Below are 17951 nucleotides of genomic sequence, written 5' to 3' on the forward strand. Positions count from 1 at the left end.
CCGGCGGACTGGGGCTGGCGTGCGGGGGAGAGGGCTGACGTGGTTACTGGGGCAAACTGGGGGCCAGCCCGGTGTTTGGGGGGGGTTGGCACAGGTTGGGGGGGGTGACGTGTGTGTGTTGGGGTGTTGGGACAGGCTAACGAGGAACTGCACGGCGTTCGGGGGGTTCGCAGTCTGCGGGAGCCAGCCTGGGGTACACGCGATTACCGACGTGTACAAGGGGGTACGGGCAGAGGGGGGTTCGACGCGGTGTTTGGGGTGACTGCGCCGTGCCCGGTTGGCGCAGGCGAGCCGGGGCCGGTGTACAAAGGGTGGTACTGGCGAAGAGGGGGTTGGCAGCGCGATAGCGGTTTGGCACGCTGTCCAGGTGCCGGCACAGGTGGACGCGAGGGTTTGGCACAGGGCTGGGAGTTTGGTACCATGGCGCAGCGTGGCTGGAGGAGGCGGCTGCAGGTCCCACAGGCCTCAGAGCCGGGGTGAAGGGACGCTCCCCAAAACGCTTCTCCCTCCTTCCTCTCTCCCCAGGGGCTGACCCTGCACCGTGTCCGCCGAGCTCCGGCCTTGGTTTCGCCATGGCCTCTCAGCCGCAGCCCCTGCACCCTGCCTTGCCCTGCGCCTCTGCCACAGGCGCCGGGGCGGCTGGGCTGGCGGCCGGCAGCCCCGAGAAAGGTCTGTCCCCACGGGGGCGGGAGAAATCGTGGTTGGGGGGTTTGCTGGGCTGGTCTGCGCTGGGAAAGCCCCCCTGGGGCTGCCAGGCTGGTGCCCGAGATCTGTTCTCGGCCTGGTGCGCCCCGCTGGCCCTCCCTGGGGAGCCCGGCGGGGCTGCGGTGCTCCTCCAACATGGCGTTTCTCCTCTCCTCTCCTTGCTTCTCTCGCAGGCAATGCTCGCCCCAAGCCGCCGGTCCGGCCCAAACCCCGGGTGCTGCCCAAGCCGGCTGTGCCCGCCAAGCCCTCCCTGCCGCACCCCCCGCCGGCGCCGCGGCACCCTCGCCCGGAGCTGCCCTCCGCCGAGAAGATGAACCGCCTGGCAGGGCCCCAGCCCTACAGCGGGGGCAGCTTGGGGGGGCCCCTCAGGCGCCCCTCCTTCACCCTCAAGACACCCGAGACCCCCAACGGGAAGGGACTCTCGTCCCCTCCGGTCGCAGCCGCTGAAGACTCGGGTTCGACCCCTGGCGAGGAGGTGCCCCCTGCCCCACCGACCCCCCCTCGCAAAGGCCCAGCTCCCTTCAAGGTGACGCCGGTGCCGGTGGCGTCCAAACTGGAGCGATTTCCAGGCACCACCGTGGAGGAGATCCTGGCCAAAATGGACAGCAGGGAGGGCCCGGGGAGCCCGGACCGAGCCCGGCTCTCGCCCTTTTGCCCCGATCCCTCCTCTCGCTTCGGCTCCAAGACCTTCACCGCCTTCCGGAGACGCCCCAGCGGGGAGGCGGATGGGGCCCCCCCCGGCGAAGCCCGCCAGGCACCCCAACCCGTGGCGGGCGAGCTGGGGACGGGGGATGACGGATGCCCGACTGCCGAGACAAGGTGAGGGGCCGGGGACCCACCCCGGGGGGGCGAGAGACTGCAGGGACGGGGGACGTTGCTCCAAGCCATCCTGGGGACCAGAATAACGGAGCTGAGGTCTGGTCGCTGGTGTTCCTCCTAAGCAGGCAGCGCCTTGAGCTGCCTCCGTGGGAAGGCCTGGGCGGCCGCTGCAGTGCCGGGTGGTTTGTTCAGACCGCAGGAACGGGCTGTCCGGGTTGAGGAGCTGCCTCTGCGCCTGCAGCCCCCGAGGGCTGGGAAGCGAGCCAGCCGGCCGTCCCGCTGCCCGGACAGGGGCTGCCCCAAGGCTGGGAATAACGGGGAGGGGGCCGCTCCCCTGGGGAAACACTCCCTTTTTCCCACCCTTGCTTTTTTTTTTCTTGCCGGGCCGTGCCAAGGCGGAGGGAGCTGGCAGATCTGTGGGACTCCTGGCTGCAGGATGTCCTGGGTGAGAGCCAGCGCTTGGCCAGGCTCCCGAAAGCCGGGCACCTCCGGGAGAGCGAGACGGGGTCTATTTTAAACCCGAGTGTGAGAAACTTGCTCTCCAAAGGACTGAAAACTTTCTGGAAAGGGGACTGGGGCTGATTTGCCTCCCTCCCCTCCGCGGTCAAAACCTTGCTGGTAGTTCAGTGCCGGTTTTGGGTACTGCTTGCAGCAATTGAAGGGCCTTTTGCGGTTTGCCCGACCCCATCCTCCTGCGGCCAGAGCGGGTGGTTTGGGGCCGGAAGGTGCCTCGGCGGGTGGTGGGAGTGGAGAGCAGAGGTGCACAGGAGGAATTTACCCTCCTTTCCCATTTCTCTCTGGCAGCGGCTCCCCCCCAGCCGTCCCGAGCTGTGCCGGGGACCCCCGCGGACGCCGGAGGCCACCTTCCCCCCCTGACGTGAGTTCTCGCCTCGCCCTCCCGCACGGCGGCGGCTCCGCTCCTGGGCTCTCTCCTTCGGGGCTCTCCTGTCTCCTCCGGGGCTCCCTCTCTGCGGGGTGCGTGTCTCTCCTTTCTCCTCGGGGTGCCGACCGCCCTTTTCTCTGGGGGAAGCCGGGTGCCCCCCGCGCTGGGTGCCCGGGCGCGGGGCCAGGTTGTTTTGGAGGGGGTGACGTGTGCCAGCGCCGCTGTCGAGGCGTGGGCAGGCAGCAGCCATGAGTCACCAGCCAGGGTTTGGTGACCCAGCAGGTATGTGGCAGGGCAGGCCCTTTTGGGCTCCCTGCCAATCCCGCTCTCTCCCCCGTGCTCGGGGCGGTGACCGGGACACCAGGCCATGGTGACACCAGGGGTGGCAGCCCAGGCAGCGGCACCGGGTCGCCCCGGTGAGGGGGACTAACCCTGACGGCGCTGGGCAGGGTGACGCTGGCAGGGGGGTGCCCAGCCCCACGGCGGGGTGGGGGGTCTGGGCTGGGGGTGTTTTTACTTCCTCCTGCTTCAGTTCTTCCTCTCCGTCTGTCTCCGTGCTGCCGGAGGGTGGGCGCTTGAGGGGGGTGGTGGGGGGCAGCAGTGGGGGGGGCTCAGGGTACTGCCGTGCCCTGGCCGGCAGGGCACGGAGCCGGGCTGGGGGCCGCTGGGAGCCGCCCCGGCTGAGTCACGTAGGAAGCAGCCCGGTGCTGGCAGGAAGCGTGGGCACCTCCTGCCTCCGGTTTGGAGAGGGGAGGGGGTGCCGGCGGGAGGGACCCTCACCAGAGAGGGGCCTGTGACTTGGGGGTGGGTGACGCCTGGGAGGTTACTCTCGAGTGACATGACAACCCCTCCCGGCTCTTTCCACAGCTCTCCTCTCTCCAGCCGGGCGCCCTCGGACCCCCGGGCTCCCCAAGGCCCCCCGCCTGCCCAGCCCCGGCACCGGGAGCTCCTTTCCAGCCCACCGAGCCCTCTGCCTCGGCCCCCGGCTCTCCTGATGCCCCCCCAGAGCTCCCGGCCCCCGGATCCCCCACGCTGGCCCCCGGCTCCCCTGAATCCCCCGCTCGGCCTCCACCTGAGGTGTCGACCGCCTCCATCCAGGCCCCGGGTGCTCCCTCCTCCGCCCCTGAAGCCCGGCTCAGCGTCTCCCGCTCCCCTGGCTCCCCCCACACTCCTGGAGAGGGATCCCCTGATACTGCCAGCCCCCCTGGTACTCCGGAACTGCCCCCCAGAGTCACCTGCCCCCCTGGCTCTCCTGAGGCTGCCGCTACATACCCGCCCCCCCCCAGCCCACCCCCTGAGCCCTCTGCTAAAGCCTCTCGTCCCCCAGGCTCCCCAGAGGGACCCGAAGACTCCCCAGTGTACCCACAGTCCCCCGAGGATCCTGATTTCAGCCCCTCTCCCCCTTCCAGGGACTCAGGGCTCCGGCGCTCTTCAGAGGGGGTGTTGCAGCCCCCGACTGCAGGGCAGGGCATGGGGGAGCTGGGGGGCTCGCTGAGCGCCCTGCCCCGTCCCGGGGACCCGCTGTCAGAGCCGTCCCTGGGCAGCGAGTCCGGCTGGAGCCTTTCCCAGTCCTTCGAGTGGACGTTCCCCTCGCGGGGGGCACGGCGGCTAGCATCCCCGCCCCGGTCCCCCATCCGGGAGACGGCCGACTCAGGGCTGTCTGAAGAGGGCGAGTCGGACGGGGAGGATCCAGCCCCCTGCCCCCCGCGCTCTCGGGGGGACAGTGGATCTGAAGGGCCTGTCCCCGCAGTGGCCGGCAGCCGGGGAGTGGAGGGGGCTCCGTGTCCGGGGGGTCCCGTGGCCCAGCGAGAGGTGGAGGAAGAGGAGGAGGAAGGGGAGGCAGAGCAGGATGCCACCGTGGCCCACTCCCCTCTCTGCGTGACGGATCCTGGCCGGGACCCGGCTGAGTCCGAGCCCCCTGCCCAGCCCGGCCTCATCGAGGCCGCCCCACCGGATCTGGCCCCATCCGATCCGGCCGCTGCGGCTGACTCAGCCTGGGTGCCGGCAGGCGACTCCCCCGTGAGCCTGCAGGGCCCCGGCGGGCCGGGCCAGGCCGAAGGATCCTCGAGGGGCCCCGATCCCCATGCCGACCCGGGCTGGCTGACGGAGCTGCTGGCGTCGCCCGGGGCCCACACCGCGACGCATGGCTCTCCGGATGCGGAGGGGCCGGAGGTAAGGGGGCGCGGGGAGCCGGGCGGCTCGGCGGTGGGAAGGGTTAATGCCGGCCACGGTGTCGGTGTGGCGCTGGGCTCCTCTCCGGCAGGGCCGGGCCTTGCTGGGCGTACGTAGGGCGGTGGGACGGGTTGGGTGGAGGCTGGGTTGGGTGGAGGCTGAGCGGGAGCGTGCCGTGCAGGCAGGGAGAGCTGGGGCACGGCTGCCGCCGCGTGCGGGCGTGGGGCCCACTGGGGAGCCATGGCCGGCGAGTCGGGGACCACGGCCATCCTCCGGCGGCTGCTGGCCAACCTGGAGCTGCGGGACGAGCTGGGGAGGCCTCGGCAGGCGCCGGGCTGGGAAGGGCCCTGGGCAGGCGCGGCAGCTGTGAGTACCCCGGGGCAGCCAGCAGCTCCCGGCCTGGGAATGGGGGGCCCCGCGGGGTGGGGAGGGCGGGTGGCGGGATCTGGGTGCTGTGTCCCCCAGGCATCCAAGGATATTTCCCCCTCTCTTTTCCTCTCCAGCTCTCTTCTCTGCTGTGTGAGCGGGGACTGCGACCCCCTTTAACACCCTCTCCCCCCTTCCACACTCTTCCCCCAGGACCTGCTCGGCTGGTCGCGGAAGGACCTGTGCAGTGAATTCGGCATTGGCAGGCCTCGCCAGGCCAGCACCTTCGACTGGACCCGCGAGGCCGTGGCCAGGGAGAGAGACTGGCCTGGTGAGACGGAGCAGGACCGGGAATTTGGGACCAAATCAAGCTGGGACAGCACCTGCAGCGTCAGGGATGGGGACCGGCAGGATGGGCCCTTCAGCACCACCAGGAGGGACTGGGGCAGCGATTACAAAGGGACGGAGCTGATGGGGGAAACGAGACTGGGCTGCAGCGACTGGTCCAAATCCCACGGTGTGGGGGAAAGCTGCCTGCAGAATCAAGACTTCGGTGCTGGCAAACCCAAGTGGGGCACGGGCTATGGCTTGGACAGCACGGGCAGCAGGGAGGAGATCGGCTCCGGGAAGGCTGACTGGAGCAGCAGCTACGGCGTGGGATGCAGCCAGCAGCAGGACGAGGAGCCGAGCTCCAGGCAGCCCAGCTGGGCTGGCAGGTACGGCTCCGGGGACCCAGAGAGCCAGGATGGGGAGATCACACCTGCGTGGGCTGGTGAATATGGCACCAGTGATGCGGAGATGAAGGACAGGGAGCTCACCCCAAACTGGGCCAGTAAATACAGCAGCAGGGATGCTGAGACCAAGGACAAGGATTTTACGCTGGGTTGGGCTGGCAGATCCAGCACTGGGGACACTGGGACCCCAGACAAAGAGTTCAGCTCCAGCAGGCCAGCCTGGGAGAGCAAATACAGCACCAGGGACATGGAGAGCCAGGACCGGGAGTTCAGCCCCAGCAGACCAGCTTGGACTGGTGAGTACAGCGCCCGAGACATGGAGAGCCAGGACCGGGAGTTCAGCCCCAGCAGACCGGCCGAGGTCGATGAATACACCAGGGACATGGAGAGCCAGGACCGGGAGTTCAGCCCCAGCAGACCGGCCGAGGTCGATGAATATACCAGGGACATGGAGAGCCAGGACCGGGAGTTCAGCCCCGGCCGACCGGCCTGGGATGGCGAGTACCGCAGCAGGGACATGGAGAGCCAAGACCGGGAGTTCAGCCCCAGCAGACCGGCCTGGGATGGCGAGTACCGCAGCAGGGACATGGAGAGCCAAGACCGGGAGTTCAGCCCCAGCAGACCGGCCGAAGCCAGCGAGTACAGCACCAGGGATGCAGAGACCCAGGACGGGGAGTTCAAACCCAGCAGACCGGCCTGGGATGATGGATACAGCAACAGGGACGTGGAGACCCAGGACAGGGAGTTCAGCCCCAGCAGACCGGCCTGGGATGATGGATACAGCAACAGGGACGTGGAGACCCAGGACAGGGAGTTCAGCCCCAGCAGACCGGCCTGGGATGATGGATACAGCAACAGGGACGTGGAGACCCAGGACAGGGAGTTCAGCCCCAGCAGACTGGCCTGGGATGATGGATACAGCAACAGGGACGTGGAGACCCGGGATGTGGAGTTCAAACCCAGCAGACCAGCCTGGGCCAGCGAGTACAGCAGCAGAGAGATGGAGACTCAGGACAGCGGGTTCAAACCTAGCAGACCAGCCTGGGATGACAAATACAGCACCAGGGACATGGAGATCCAGGACAGTGGGTTCAAACCCAGCAGACCGGCCTGGGCCAGCGAGTACAGCTCTACGAACACGGAAAAGGAAGAGAGAGAGTTTAGTCCTGGCCGGCTGAGCTGGGCTGGTGAGCGCAGCGTTGGCCAAAACGAGGCGGTCGATGCTTTTGGTGTCAGGAAAGACGACTTGCCTGGCTCCTGTGACCTCGATCCCCCGGCCCAGGAGCCCGGCTGGGGCAGCACCGACCGGCAGGAGCATGGTGCCATCGATAGCAGGGGCTGGGCTGAAGAGCTTGGAGAAGCCGAGTGCCGCAACCAATTTGGCATCATTGGGACAGAGCGGGTGCCAGATCCCTCCAGCGCTGGAGCGTCATCAGATGGCTCGATGTCCTGGGCTGGTGGAATGAGGGCTGGGGGCCTGCAGGAGCCCCTGGGAGACTGGCACAGGGATCTCTCCTTCGGCAGCTCGGATGCCACCAGCTGTGTGGGCACTGGTGATGCTGACGGGGTTGGACCTGGCCAGACGGCCTGGGGTCAGGGCCTGGGCAGCCTGCCTGCCCCCGGCAGCTCTGCCCAGTCCCGGGAGGCCGGGGTGGAAGAGCCAGGCTGGAGCCGGGACCTCGACACAGCCGGCTGGAGCGTGGAGCTGCGCGACGCCGAGGCCAAGCGCCGGGAGTGGGCTAGCGCATTTGGCGCCCGCTGCGCGGCCCGGAGCCGGGACTTCAGCACTGGGGAGCAGAGCCCAGGAGATGACGCCGGCTCGGCAGACAGGTAAGGAGGGTGCTGGCAGTGGAAGCGCGGCCCTGGGGAGGGATCCATCCCCCTCGGTGTCCGCGCCATCCTGCGGTGGGGACTTAGGACGCCGTGGGCCTTGTGCTGGCATCCTACTATGCCTCACTCGTAGCTGGGGGACCTGCTGGCTCCGGCCCCGGGCTGCCAGAGCTCCTCTTCCCCAGCCTCCGCGTTTCCCCGTGTAGCCTCCGGCCCCGCAACTGGAGCGGGAACTTTTCGAGGGGCTGAGTTTCAACTTGTCCCAGCAGGATCTGCTGTCTTGAGCTGATCCAGGAGGGGATGATGCCTTTGGGGCTTCTTGTGCAGGTCGTCTTCTGACGTGGGGAGCCATGTAGCAAGTTTGGGGGGTGCTGGTGTTCCCTTGGCCCCCTGAAAAAGCGGCAGAATTAGCCTCATGCCCTTATTGCTTTGCCAGGATGTGGGAACCCTGATTTCAGCCAAACTTACAGAGCTGGGGATTCCCAAAATGATAAATTCCCTCAAGCTGCCTGAAAATAAGGATCCTAGGAGGAGGGAAGTGAAAGCCCCACGGGCCTCAGGAAGGCCCCAGCCTGGTCAAACTGTGTGGGGCAGCGGGGAGCCCCCACCCCCTGCCCTGGGAGCTGTGCAGTTTCCTGCTGCCAGCGCCTTCCCGCACCCTGGGTGGCCCTGATCCTCCTCCTCCTCCTCCTCCTCCCCCTTGGGGCCCCTTGGTCACCTCGTGTCACCCTGGCCACCTTCTGGGGACAGGTGACCCTACTGGGGGGGTCTGACCCCTTTCTCTGCCACAAAGGGGAGAGTTGGCCTGAGTCCCCTATGAGTCTGGCAGCCTCTTTGCCCTCCCCAGCCCCCAAATTCTGCCCCGGCCTTTGGGAGGGGGCTTTGGGGGAAATTCCCAGAGGTGCCACCCCTTTGGTGTGAGATCCCGGGAGAGGGGAGAGAGTCCTGGACACCTGGGTCCTGCCCTGACTTCACGGGAGCAGCGTTTGGCCCTCCCCGTGCCTCAGTTTCCCCTCGGAGGCTGATGGGGCGAGGTTTGGGGCAGGGGAAGGGCTTGTGTTAGCTGGACCTGGAGGAACTGGGGGGTGTCGTCTTGTCTCCCCAAGCAGAAGCATCCATCTCTCGGACCCCAGCCCGCTGATGGACAATGCTCCAGCTGACCCCACAGCTGCAGCGTCCCCCCAGAGCGAGCCACCCAGCCCCACGGAGGAGGAGAGGGACTCCCCCGAGCCAGCCGTTGCCCCGCGGAGCCCCGGGGCCTCCCCTCCGCAGCCGGAGGCTGCTGACAGGACCCTGCCAGACACGGAGAGCGAAGAAGCCCCCTCGGACCACCCAGATGGGAAGAGGCCACCAAGCTGGGAGGAGAAGCGGCTCTCCCTGGGCGCCCCTCAGCCTGAGGGACCCACGGACCACGCTGGGCAGGAATTCACCTTCCTGGAGGTGAGCGGGGAGGGGGCAGCCTCCAGCCCCCTTGTACAGCCCTGGGGGTGCCCGGCCGTCGCAGAGACGCTCGTCTGGGGGTCCTGTTCCTGTCCTCCTCTGGGGATGGGGGCTTTACCCTCTGGCCCTACCCTCCCCCGAGGGGCAGGCTGTGGATTCAGGGCCCCGCGGTGCTGTTGTGGGGGTCTGTGGGCACGCTGGGTGGGTGGAGTGGGGGTCCCGGTGCTCCCCGGTGCTGGGCATTGACCTGTCCCTATGGCTTTGCAGGACACGGAGGTCCTGGACAGCAGCGTGTACCGCAGCAAGGCCAACCTGGGCCGCAAGCGCAGGCACCGGGCACCAGCCCTCCGCCCCGGGGCTGCCTCGGAAGGGGACAGCTGGATCTTCCAGGACTCCACAGGTGAGAGCCCTTGGGACGGTGACAACAGGAGAGGGACCCTGGGGCCGTCTGTCCTCTGCAGAGGTGTCTCATGGTGACGCTGTCCCCTGTGTCCTCCCCGCAGAGCCCCGTCCAGCCCGCCCGGCAGCATCCTCCGACGAGGAGGCAGCGGAAGAACCCAAGAGCCGGCGGGTGCGAGCGTCCCCATCGGGCAAGGGGGTCAAGGTGCCGCTCTTCCCCGGCCTCAACACGTCCGCCCTCAAGGTGGGGGCCCGCCGGCACCCCGAGCGAGTGGGGTGACACCTCCCGGCCAGGGGAAGGGAGGGTTTAACAAGGAGAGGGGAAACTGAGGCAGGTTGGGACTGGGGGGGGTGGCCAAAGGCAGGCAGCATGGGGAGGAGGCGGTGGGAGGATTTGGGAGGGGGCAGTGTGCCGCCTGACTTCGCTCCTCTGTGTCCAGGCCAAGCTGAGGGGCCGAAACCGCTCGGCCGAAGAGGGGGCGTCGCTGGGGGACAGCAAGGCAGCCCCCCCCAAGGACTCCCACGTGCAGCGCTCCAAGTCCTGCAAGATCCCCGGCTTGAGTGGGAAACCCCTGGCGCTGCCCCCCAAGCCGGAAAAGTCCTCGGGGTGAGTGCTGGGGGAGTGGGACCCTCGTGGGGAGGTGAGGGCTGTGCCTCGGGGCCAGGCTTGGGGAGCAGTATAGGTGGGAAGGGGGGGGCTTGGGGGGTGCACGTGCAGGTTTGGGGACAGATGAGGCCGATGCTGTGGATGTGGGGAGGATGCGGAAGGGTGGGGAGGCGCTGGGGGGCTGTTACGCGGTTCCATGCCCCACTGGGGGCTTGAAGCAGCGCTGAGGGTGGGTTTTTCCAGAGGCGCGAGGGTTTTGGGGGTGCTTTAGAGCTGTAAAGGGCTGTTGAGGGGTGCTGGGGCTCTCCGGGCTGGTACCTCTGGCGTGCGCGGGAGGCTGGGCCGGGCCCTCGTCCGGCTGGAGCTGGGAGCTGGGCAAGGGGGGAGGCTTTGCTGGGCCCGGCTTTCCCAGGGCCCGTTGCCTGGAGAGCCGGGCTGCTCCACCCTAAACAGCGCTTGGGACCGAGCCCTTAAAGCCCCAGCTCCCTGCCTGCGCTCCCTGCCTGCGCTCCCTGCCTGCGCTCCCTGCCTGCGCTCCCTGCCTGGCCCTGCCCAGCCGAATCCTGCCGGGAGCAGAGATCAGCCAGGGCTCCCTTTGGCTGTGCCCCTGGGGGGTCGGTCTGGGACCCGGGGGTGTTCTGGGGGGTCCGTACCGACACTGTGCAAACACTTCCCAGGTCCGACGCCTCCCCTCCACACTGGCTGCAAGCGCTGAAGCTGAAAAAGAAGAAGCCTTGAGCGGGGTGAGTGCTGGAGCGGGGGGGACGCTGGGGGACAGACCCCGGCCCACCCTGGACCCTCCCAGCGCCCCGGGCAGGGCGTAGGCGGGGCCTCCCCCTCCCCATGTCCCCTGCCTTAGGGTTGTGTGTCCCGGGGGGGGCTGGAGGGGGACATGCAGGCAGAGAGGCGGCTGTGGCACGAGCCCCGTGGCACCGGACAGGGTGGCCCAGGCGGGAGCGTGTCCCCGGGCTCTGTGCTGCCAGGAAGGGGCAGCACGCTCCTGCCTGCTCCGGCTGAGGGACCCCCCCAGGGCTGCGTCACCCCTGGGGCTGGGGCTCCCCGCCGGGCCCTCACCCCCATCTTCCCGCTGTGTCTCTTCCAGGCTCGCTCTCCTGCCAGCGCGTCCCCAGAGGCTGACGGCCGCTGTCGCCAGGATCAGGCCTGCCCCCTCCCCGTGGCGGGACACACACACACACACATCTATGCACTTTGTACGATGCTCGCAGGGTCCCTGTCCCCCTCCCCGACAATTCCTCCCCGCTCCTCGGCCCACGGGCCTCCCCAGCGTTCCCCTTCCCCTTGGTCCCCGTGTCCCCAGGGGCTGGGGGGTGGGCAGCGAGCCCCCCTCCCTTTCCCTCGCCCCCGGCTCTTGTATCACTCTCCAGACAAAGAGCAACAGGTCAGGATTTTGGTGCCACTTTGACAGGACAATAAAACTTCGTTGGTTGGTTCGGGGGGGGCCCTGGCTCTTCTCTCAGCCCTCCAGCCCCCTGGATGCCGTGGGGTGGCCCTGTGGGGCCGGTGGCCGTGGGGCAGAGGGGGACACTGGCGTGGGGACTGCCACCAGGAGGAGCTCTCTGCCCGCGGCTCTGCCTGCAGCCGGGGCCGGGTGCCCCCACCTCGGCCTGCTGGGGCGCGGGGCACCCCTGGGTGCTGCCTGGCTGGGGGGGGCAGACATGCCCCCCCACGGTGCACCCCGACACCCCGTGGGTGCCTGCACAGGGCCAGTGTGCGCAGCCAGGCACCCATGTGCGCGGCTGTGGGCGTGCTTTCACGTGCTGCAATGGCAGACCCCCTTGCATGGGCCCACGCAGGCGTCCACCCACCCCACTGGTGACGCGCCCACGCTCCTCCCCACGGCGCTGTGCCCCGTGTGTACCCGCACCCTCTCACCCCCCCTCGCACACCCGCACAGCGCCTCCCTCTGCAGAAGCAGCCCCTCGCACACTTGCCTCGCACGTGGACTCATGCGCGCGCGGCTGAGCACTCCCGTGTGCGCGCCCCTCTGCCCACGCCTGCAAACCGGCCGCGCGCGCCCGCCCTGGACCAAACGGTGCCGTCCTGACTATTCCCTGCCCACCCGCTTGCTAGGGTGACGGGTGCTGGGGTCACCCCGAGGAAGAGCGGGGACAGATCCCACCCTGGCCCCAAACGTGGCCCCCGGCGTGGCAGTGGCTGCGGCCGTGGAGGAAGGGGGATCCCCCGTCCCCGCGGCTGGGCTGGGGCTCAAACCTCCGAAGGAGAAGCGCTGCCGGCAGGCGTTGCCTACGTCCCTCCCGCCTTGGTTTTCGGCCGGCTTGGTAAGCCAAGCTGCCACCGTGGCCACTCTTTGGGCACTTGCCCCCCCGAGACCTGGCTGTGCCCCCCCAGGATGGGGACCCCAAGGCTGTTTTTTCCTGGCAGAGCCTATTGGAAAGAGGGAGATCCAGAGGGAGAGATGTAGCCGAGGAGTTGTCACTTTCCTGGTAGGATGTGAGTAACTCCAACCGGCTTCAGAGGAAGTCGCCAAATCCCACCTCGTGGCACAGCCGAACGCTGCCCTTCCTGGCAAGGGGTGCCCGGGCAGCGCCGGGAACTCAGCCCCCCCCCGTCCCGACCCCCTGCGGGGGCTCCCACCCCACCAGCACCCAGGAGGCTGCGTGGGGACCAGGGGACACCACGGGGACTGTCACCGCTCCCAGGAGGAGGCTGCTCTCCCCCGACCCAGTGGGGCAGCCCCCCACCATGCGTCCGTGGGGTGGGTTTTGTGCCGAGCCTGGCGCGTGTTGCAGGGATCCAAGCCAAGGAACCCAGCGGACTCTTGACGGGCTCAACTTTTCCCCGGCAAAGCTTCGCGCCATGAGCTGGTCGGAGGGCTCCTGCTCTCCCCTGAGCCTTTGGCTTCATCCTGGACTGGCAGCAAAATCGCAGCCTCTCCCCTCCCAGCGTGTCCCATGGGTGCTGCTCTCTCCGCGCTGCCCCATGAGGAGCCGGCAGGGATGGATGTGTGCTTGGCTCTGCACTGCCATCCAGCTGGAGCTGCTGGCTGCTGGGCCCTGGGATTTATTCCCTGGGGATTAGGCGTGACGGTCCCCAGAGCCTCTTGCTGCTGGCCGGGATGGGGCTGTGGGTGCCCGAAGGCAGCCTGTCACCCCGCAGGGGAAACCGGCTCCTCGCAGAGCCCCTCGCTGCCGGGCTGGTGCCCCAAGCCCCCCGTAACCCCCTCCCCGCACCCCCCTGCCACATTCCCGCTGCCTAATGGCGGTACAGATAACGGTGTTTGTTATCAGCCCTGCCACCCCCACCGGTGATAACACCCAGCCGCTGCTCCCCGCTGCTTCGCGGCCCTTCGCCCAGCCCTGGCCACCGACCCACCGCCCATGGCTACGGCAAGCCCACCCGGGGGGTCTCCAGCCAGCCAGCGCGCTCCTTCCCACCGGAGGAGGCTGCACATGGGTTATCCCGGAGCCGAGGACCACGCTGGGACCCCAGGGTGGCACTGAGGACTGCACGAGTGGAGCTGTCCCCACTGCCGGGGTGGCAAGGGGGTGACGGGGACCCTTCAGCCCCGCCAACGTCGCCGGTGGCTTTTTGGCGAAGCATTGCTTTGGCGGGACTGGAAAGGGTTACCTGTTCTCCTGCGCTACCCACAGAAGACAGAAATAGCCACGATCGTTATTAATAGTGATCTTCGTTACCCGGGCTGGAACATCTCCCTTTGTAGCACTTTCTGGCAACACCAAGGGTCTAATTAGCATTTCTTTTATTTCCCTATTTTATTCCATTTATTAGATGATAGGCTTAAGTAACGTCTTCATCAGGCTCGGTTTGTGTGGGGGTCCAGCCCTTCTTTAAACAAACTTCGGGTTTTAACTTAAATCAGCAGCCATCACATTTATGCCTCAAAATTTAGCAGCTTTTTATTCTACTTCTTCAAAGACCTGCTGGCCTTAGCACCTTACCCCGCGGGGTTAACGTGCCCCTTCCCAAGCGGACTGTCCCAGGTCATTGGAATGTTTTATTATTCATTATCTCCAGCCTGATTAAGCCCCGGTTTGGTCTCCCAGGCTTAGGGTCCCCTTTGGGCGGCTGGTGTGGTGGCCGGGTGCCCATCCCTGCGGGGTCCCGCTGCTCCCTGACCCGCACCCCCATTTCCCAGCTCCCCCCCACCGTAGTGCTCCTTTTTTTTCTAATTTTGGAGACCCCCTCGAGCTGCCGCCCCATTTCAGCCACAGAATTGCCCCCCCACACCCCCTCTTTACACCGCTTTGCTGGCAAAAGGGACCCACTGCGCCGGCGGGGGGTCGCTGGGGGGGTTTTGCTCTTGCGTGGCTGTGCCCCCCCAGCCTGCATCCCTGCGGTTCCTTCACCGTGCCGGCGCTTGGGTTTTAACCTTGCCGTTTTCGCAGCCTGTTCCGCTCACGATTTACCTATTCCAACAGCGAAAGGCACCTCCGCTCCCCGGCTCCTTGCCCCAGCCCAAGCTCCCCCTCCGCGCTTTTCCCGGCCTCCCAGGGCACTGGCGGCTTTTCAGACTTTACTTTTTGCAAAGTCCCGCTCGGCTTCTCCAGTGCTTTTCCCTAAAGCTGTAATTGCGAGAGGTCAGCCCTGGCGGGACAACCCTGTCCCACGGCTCGGCCGTGCCCCACCGTGGCGGGGAGCTTCCCTCTGCCTCCTGCTCCCTCCCAATATTTTATTTTTGGGATTGTTCTTCTTTTGGCTCAGCTGAAGGCGGTGCTGCATTCGGCTCCTTTACCGGCCAGCGAAGCCTGCACAGAACTGTGATGCAGTGAGGGCTCCCCGTTGCCGTCCGGTCCTTCAGCAGCCGATGCCTTAAAATGGTCTTTTGTGGGCTGGGGGGGACTCCCGGAGCTCCCCATCCCCAGATTTTTGGTAAATGCATAAAGTTCTCCCCAGCACCTCATGCTTGAAATAGGGCCCCGGCAGTTTGGGAGCCTCCCGGTGCCACGACTGTTTGCAAAATGCAAAACCCTGGAAGCAAAATGTGAAACCCCCAAGTGCAAAATGCCAAACGCCAAACGCCAAATGCAACATCCCAAATGCCAAACGCCAAACGCCAACCCCGCCAAGTGCAGCACCCTGCTGCAAAACGCCCAGTCCAACACTCCACATGTGAAATGCAAAACCCAAAGCGCAACACCCCGATGCAAAATGCCGAACGCAGCACCCCGAGGGTGAAATCCCAAATGCAAATTGGGACTTGCAGGGTGGTGGACCCCTGCCCAGCCCTCGAGCCCCCCTGCCCCGCTGGGGCTGCTTCCCCGGGCCGCAGCACCGAACCCGGGCGCTGGCGGGGTGACCGAAATCCCCCGGGAGGCAGCTGCGCTGCGGCGGGGGGACGGGGGTTATCTCAGGGGCTGACGCTTTGACACTTGGGTGAGAGCTTGGTAAAACCCCCCAGGAAGGAGCCAGATGGAGGGCGGGGGGGGAGCTGTGAAATTTCCCACGGGGGCTTCCCCCGGTCCATCCATCCATCCTGTCCGTCCCATCAAGGAGGAGGGCGGAGGAGGAGGAGGAAGGGGAGGTAACGCGGTGGGATTCGTTGGGCCGGGCTCAGAGGGCCGGAGGAGCTCGGTGAGCGCGGGATGAGCTGAGCTGAGCCGAGCCCAGCGGCTGGCGGCATGGAGGAGGCGACGGATGCCTACGCCTACGGGGACAACGAGACGGAGTGCGAGTATGCCGAGTGGGGCCCCTCGCAGGCCCTGCTGCCCACCATCTACCTGCTGGTCTTCCTGCTGGGCACGGCGGGCAACGGGCTGGTCCTCTGGACCGTCTTCAAGGGTGGCCGGGACCGCCGGCGCTCGGCCGACACCTTCATCGCCAACCTGGCTGCCGCCGACCTCACCTTTGTGGCCACCCTACCGCTGTGGGCTGCCTACGCCTGGCTGGGCTACCACTGGCCCTTCGGCACGGCTGCCTGCAAAGTCAGCAGCTACCTGGTCTTCGTCAACATGTACGCCAGCGTCTTCTGCCTGACGGGGCTGAGCTTCGACCGCTACCTGGCCATCGTCCGGCCCCTGGCCACCGCCAAGCTGCGCTCACGGGTCAGCGGGCTGGTGGCCACGGTGGCCCTGTGGGCGCTGGCGGCTCTGCTGGCCCTGCCGGCCCTGGTGCTGCGGCGGGCGGCCGCCCTGGGGGGGGACACCAAGATCACCTGCTACATGGACTACGGAGGCCTGGCCGCCCCGGGGACGGAGGGCGCCTGGGAGGTGGGGCTGGGGCTCTCCTCCACCGCCCTGGGCTTTGTGGCCCCCTTCGCCGTCATGCTGACCTGCTACTTCTTCATCGCCCGCACCGTGGCCAGCCACTTCCGCCGGGAGCGGGCCGAGGGGCCCCGCAAGCGCAAGCGCCTCCTCACCATCATCACGGTGCTGGTGGCCGCCTTTGGGGGCTGCTGGCTGCCCTTCCACCTGGTCAAGACCCTCTACGTCCTGATGGACCTGGAGGTGCTGCCGTGGTCCTGCGGCCTCCACGCCTTCCTCAACAACCTGCACCCCTACTGCACCTGCATCGCCTACGTCAACAGCTGCCTCAACCCCTTCCTCTACGCCTTCTTCGACCCCCGCTTCCGCCACGCCTGCGCCGCCCTCCTCTGCTGCCGGACCCCCGGCCCCGGGACGGAGCGCTCCGCCAGCTACTCCTCGGGGCACAGCCACCCCGCTGGCGGCAAGGGGGGGCCGGTCCCGGGGGGCAAGCTGGACCCCGCCACCCAGGAGACGCTCTTCCGCGCCTAACCCCCCCCGTCCACCCCCGGTGCCCCCTGAGCTGGTCTCCTTGGGGGGACCCCACCACCTCCTCCTCGCCCCGGAGCCTGGCTTGCTTTGGGGACCCCCCCGCTGGAAAGCCCTGCTTGCAGGAAGGGGAAACTGAGGCAGGGGCTGGGCAGACCCTGGGAGGAGCCCCTGCGGGGCTCGGGCAGGGGCGGCTCCCCCTGGCACCCGCAGGGCTTTGTATTTTGTGACAAATAAATGAATTTTGGTTAAAAAAGGAGCAGGGTGTGCATAGTTCCCTCTGGGGGGATGGGGAGGAAGTGGGGTTGGGGGGGACACGGTGTGGGGTGGCATGGAGAGGGGTGGGGGGGTTTGGCTGGGTTTTAGGGTGTGCGTGAGCAGAGGTGTTGCACACGTGTGTGTGTGCGCAGAACAGGGTGTCCCTGCACCCCGCGGCTGCCTGTGTCCCCTCCTGGGTACCCCCCGGACCCCTCCGGCCCCCGCTGGGGGCTCAAGCCTGGGGCAAACTCTCCCCGGTCTCTCCCAGCACACACTTTGGGAGATGCAAAAATTCCCATCCCAACACATCGGAGCATGGCAGCGTGCTGGGATCCGGGTGTTTTGACTACAAAAAAAGTGCAACCCCCCCAGGTGTCCCGCCGTGGGGGGGTGCCCGCCTGCCCCAGCCTCCCCCCCCGTCCCCGGCAGCTCTGATTGCATCAGGCAGCCGCCCTGTCCCACCAAATCCCATTTTCGGGGCTTTTCTCCTCCTTATCTGAGGCCAGAACGAGCCCTCGGTGACTCACCCCTGTGGTGTGAAAATGGGCCGCTGATGCTATTAAATACCCCAAACCGGAGGGACGGGGACAAGGGACCGTTTGGGTTTGGACGGGGGGTTTTGGGTGCGGGGCAGGACAACGGCCAACGCTAACCCGGGATTTTGATGAGCCACCAAATGGCTCCTCTCCCATTTCCCTCCCCAGCCCCTGCCGCTTCCTGAGGCTTCGCTCTAAATAAATCTTCCCCCTATTTGTTATTTACATCCTTCATTTACTCGTGATGAACTATCCTGTCTCCTTGGCCTTTGTTCCCACTTGGAAAGGATGCGGGATCATTACTGGGTTCCTTGGGAGGCTTCCCGTCGGGGCGGGGGGGCTGCGTTAACCTTCCCTCTTGCCACCACCTTATTTTGGAGCCAGCCCAGCCAGAGCCATCCCTCCTCGGGGACAGTCCTTTGTCTTAACGGAGTAAATAGAGGAGGCGGCCGGTGGGGGCTGTGGTTTGGA

At 67.0% G+C, this 17951-nt stretch overlaps 2 protein-coding genes across 2 annotated transcripts; both read left to right on the forward strand.

Moving 5' to 3' along the window:
* Window positions 1-572: 572 nt before the first annotated feature.
* Window positions 573-11073, forward strand: TNKS1BP1 (tankyrase 1 binding protein 1). Its single transcript, XM_059825758.1, has 12 exons — window positions 573-669; window positions 879-1524; window positions 2329-2401; window positions 3275-4579; window positions 5159-7210; window positions 7340-7509; window positions 8616-8949; window positions 9217-9349; window positions 9453-9592; window positions 9789-9955; window positions 10633-10698; window positions 11058-11073. Exons 1-11 carry the CDS (start codon window positions 573-575, stop codon window positions 10691-10693), a joined length of 5178 nt encoding a protein of 1725 aa, XP_059681741.1. The 3' UTR covers window positions 10694-10698; window positions 11058-11073.
* Window positions 11074-15564: 4491 nt separating this feature from the next.
* APLNR (apelin receptor) lies at window positions 15565-16689 on the forward strand. Its single transcript, XM_059825759.1, has one exon. The coding sequence runs from the start codon at window positions 15577-15579 to the stop codon at window positions 16687-16689; it is 1113 nt and encodes a 370-aa protein (XP_059681742.1). The 5' UTR covers window positions 15565-15576.
* The last annotated feature ends 1262 nt before the right edge of the window (window positions 16690-17951 follow it).

The sequence above is a fragment of the Gavia stellata genome, chromosome 17, assembly GCF_030936135.1.
Source record: "Gavia stellata isolate bGavSte3 chromosome 17, bGavSte3.hap2, whole genome shotgun sequence".
NCBI classification, from domain to species: domain Eukaryota; kingdom Metazoa; phylum Chordata; class Aves; order Gaviiformes; family Gaviidae; genus Gavia; species Gavia stellata.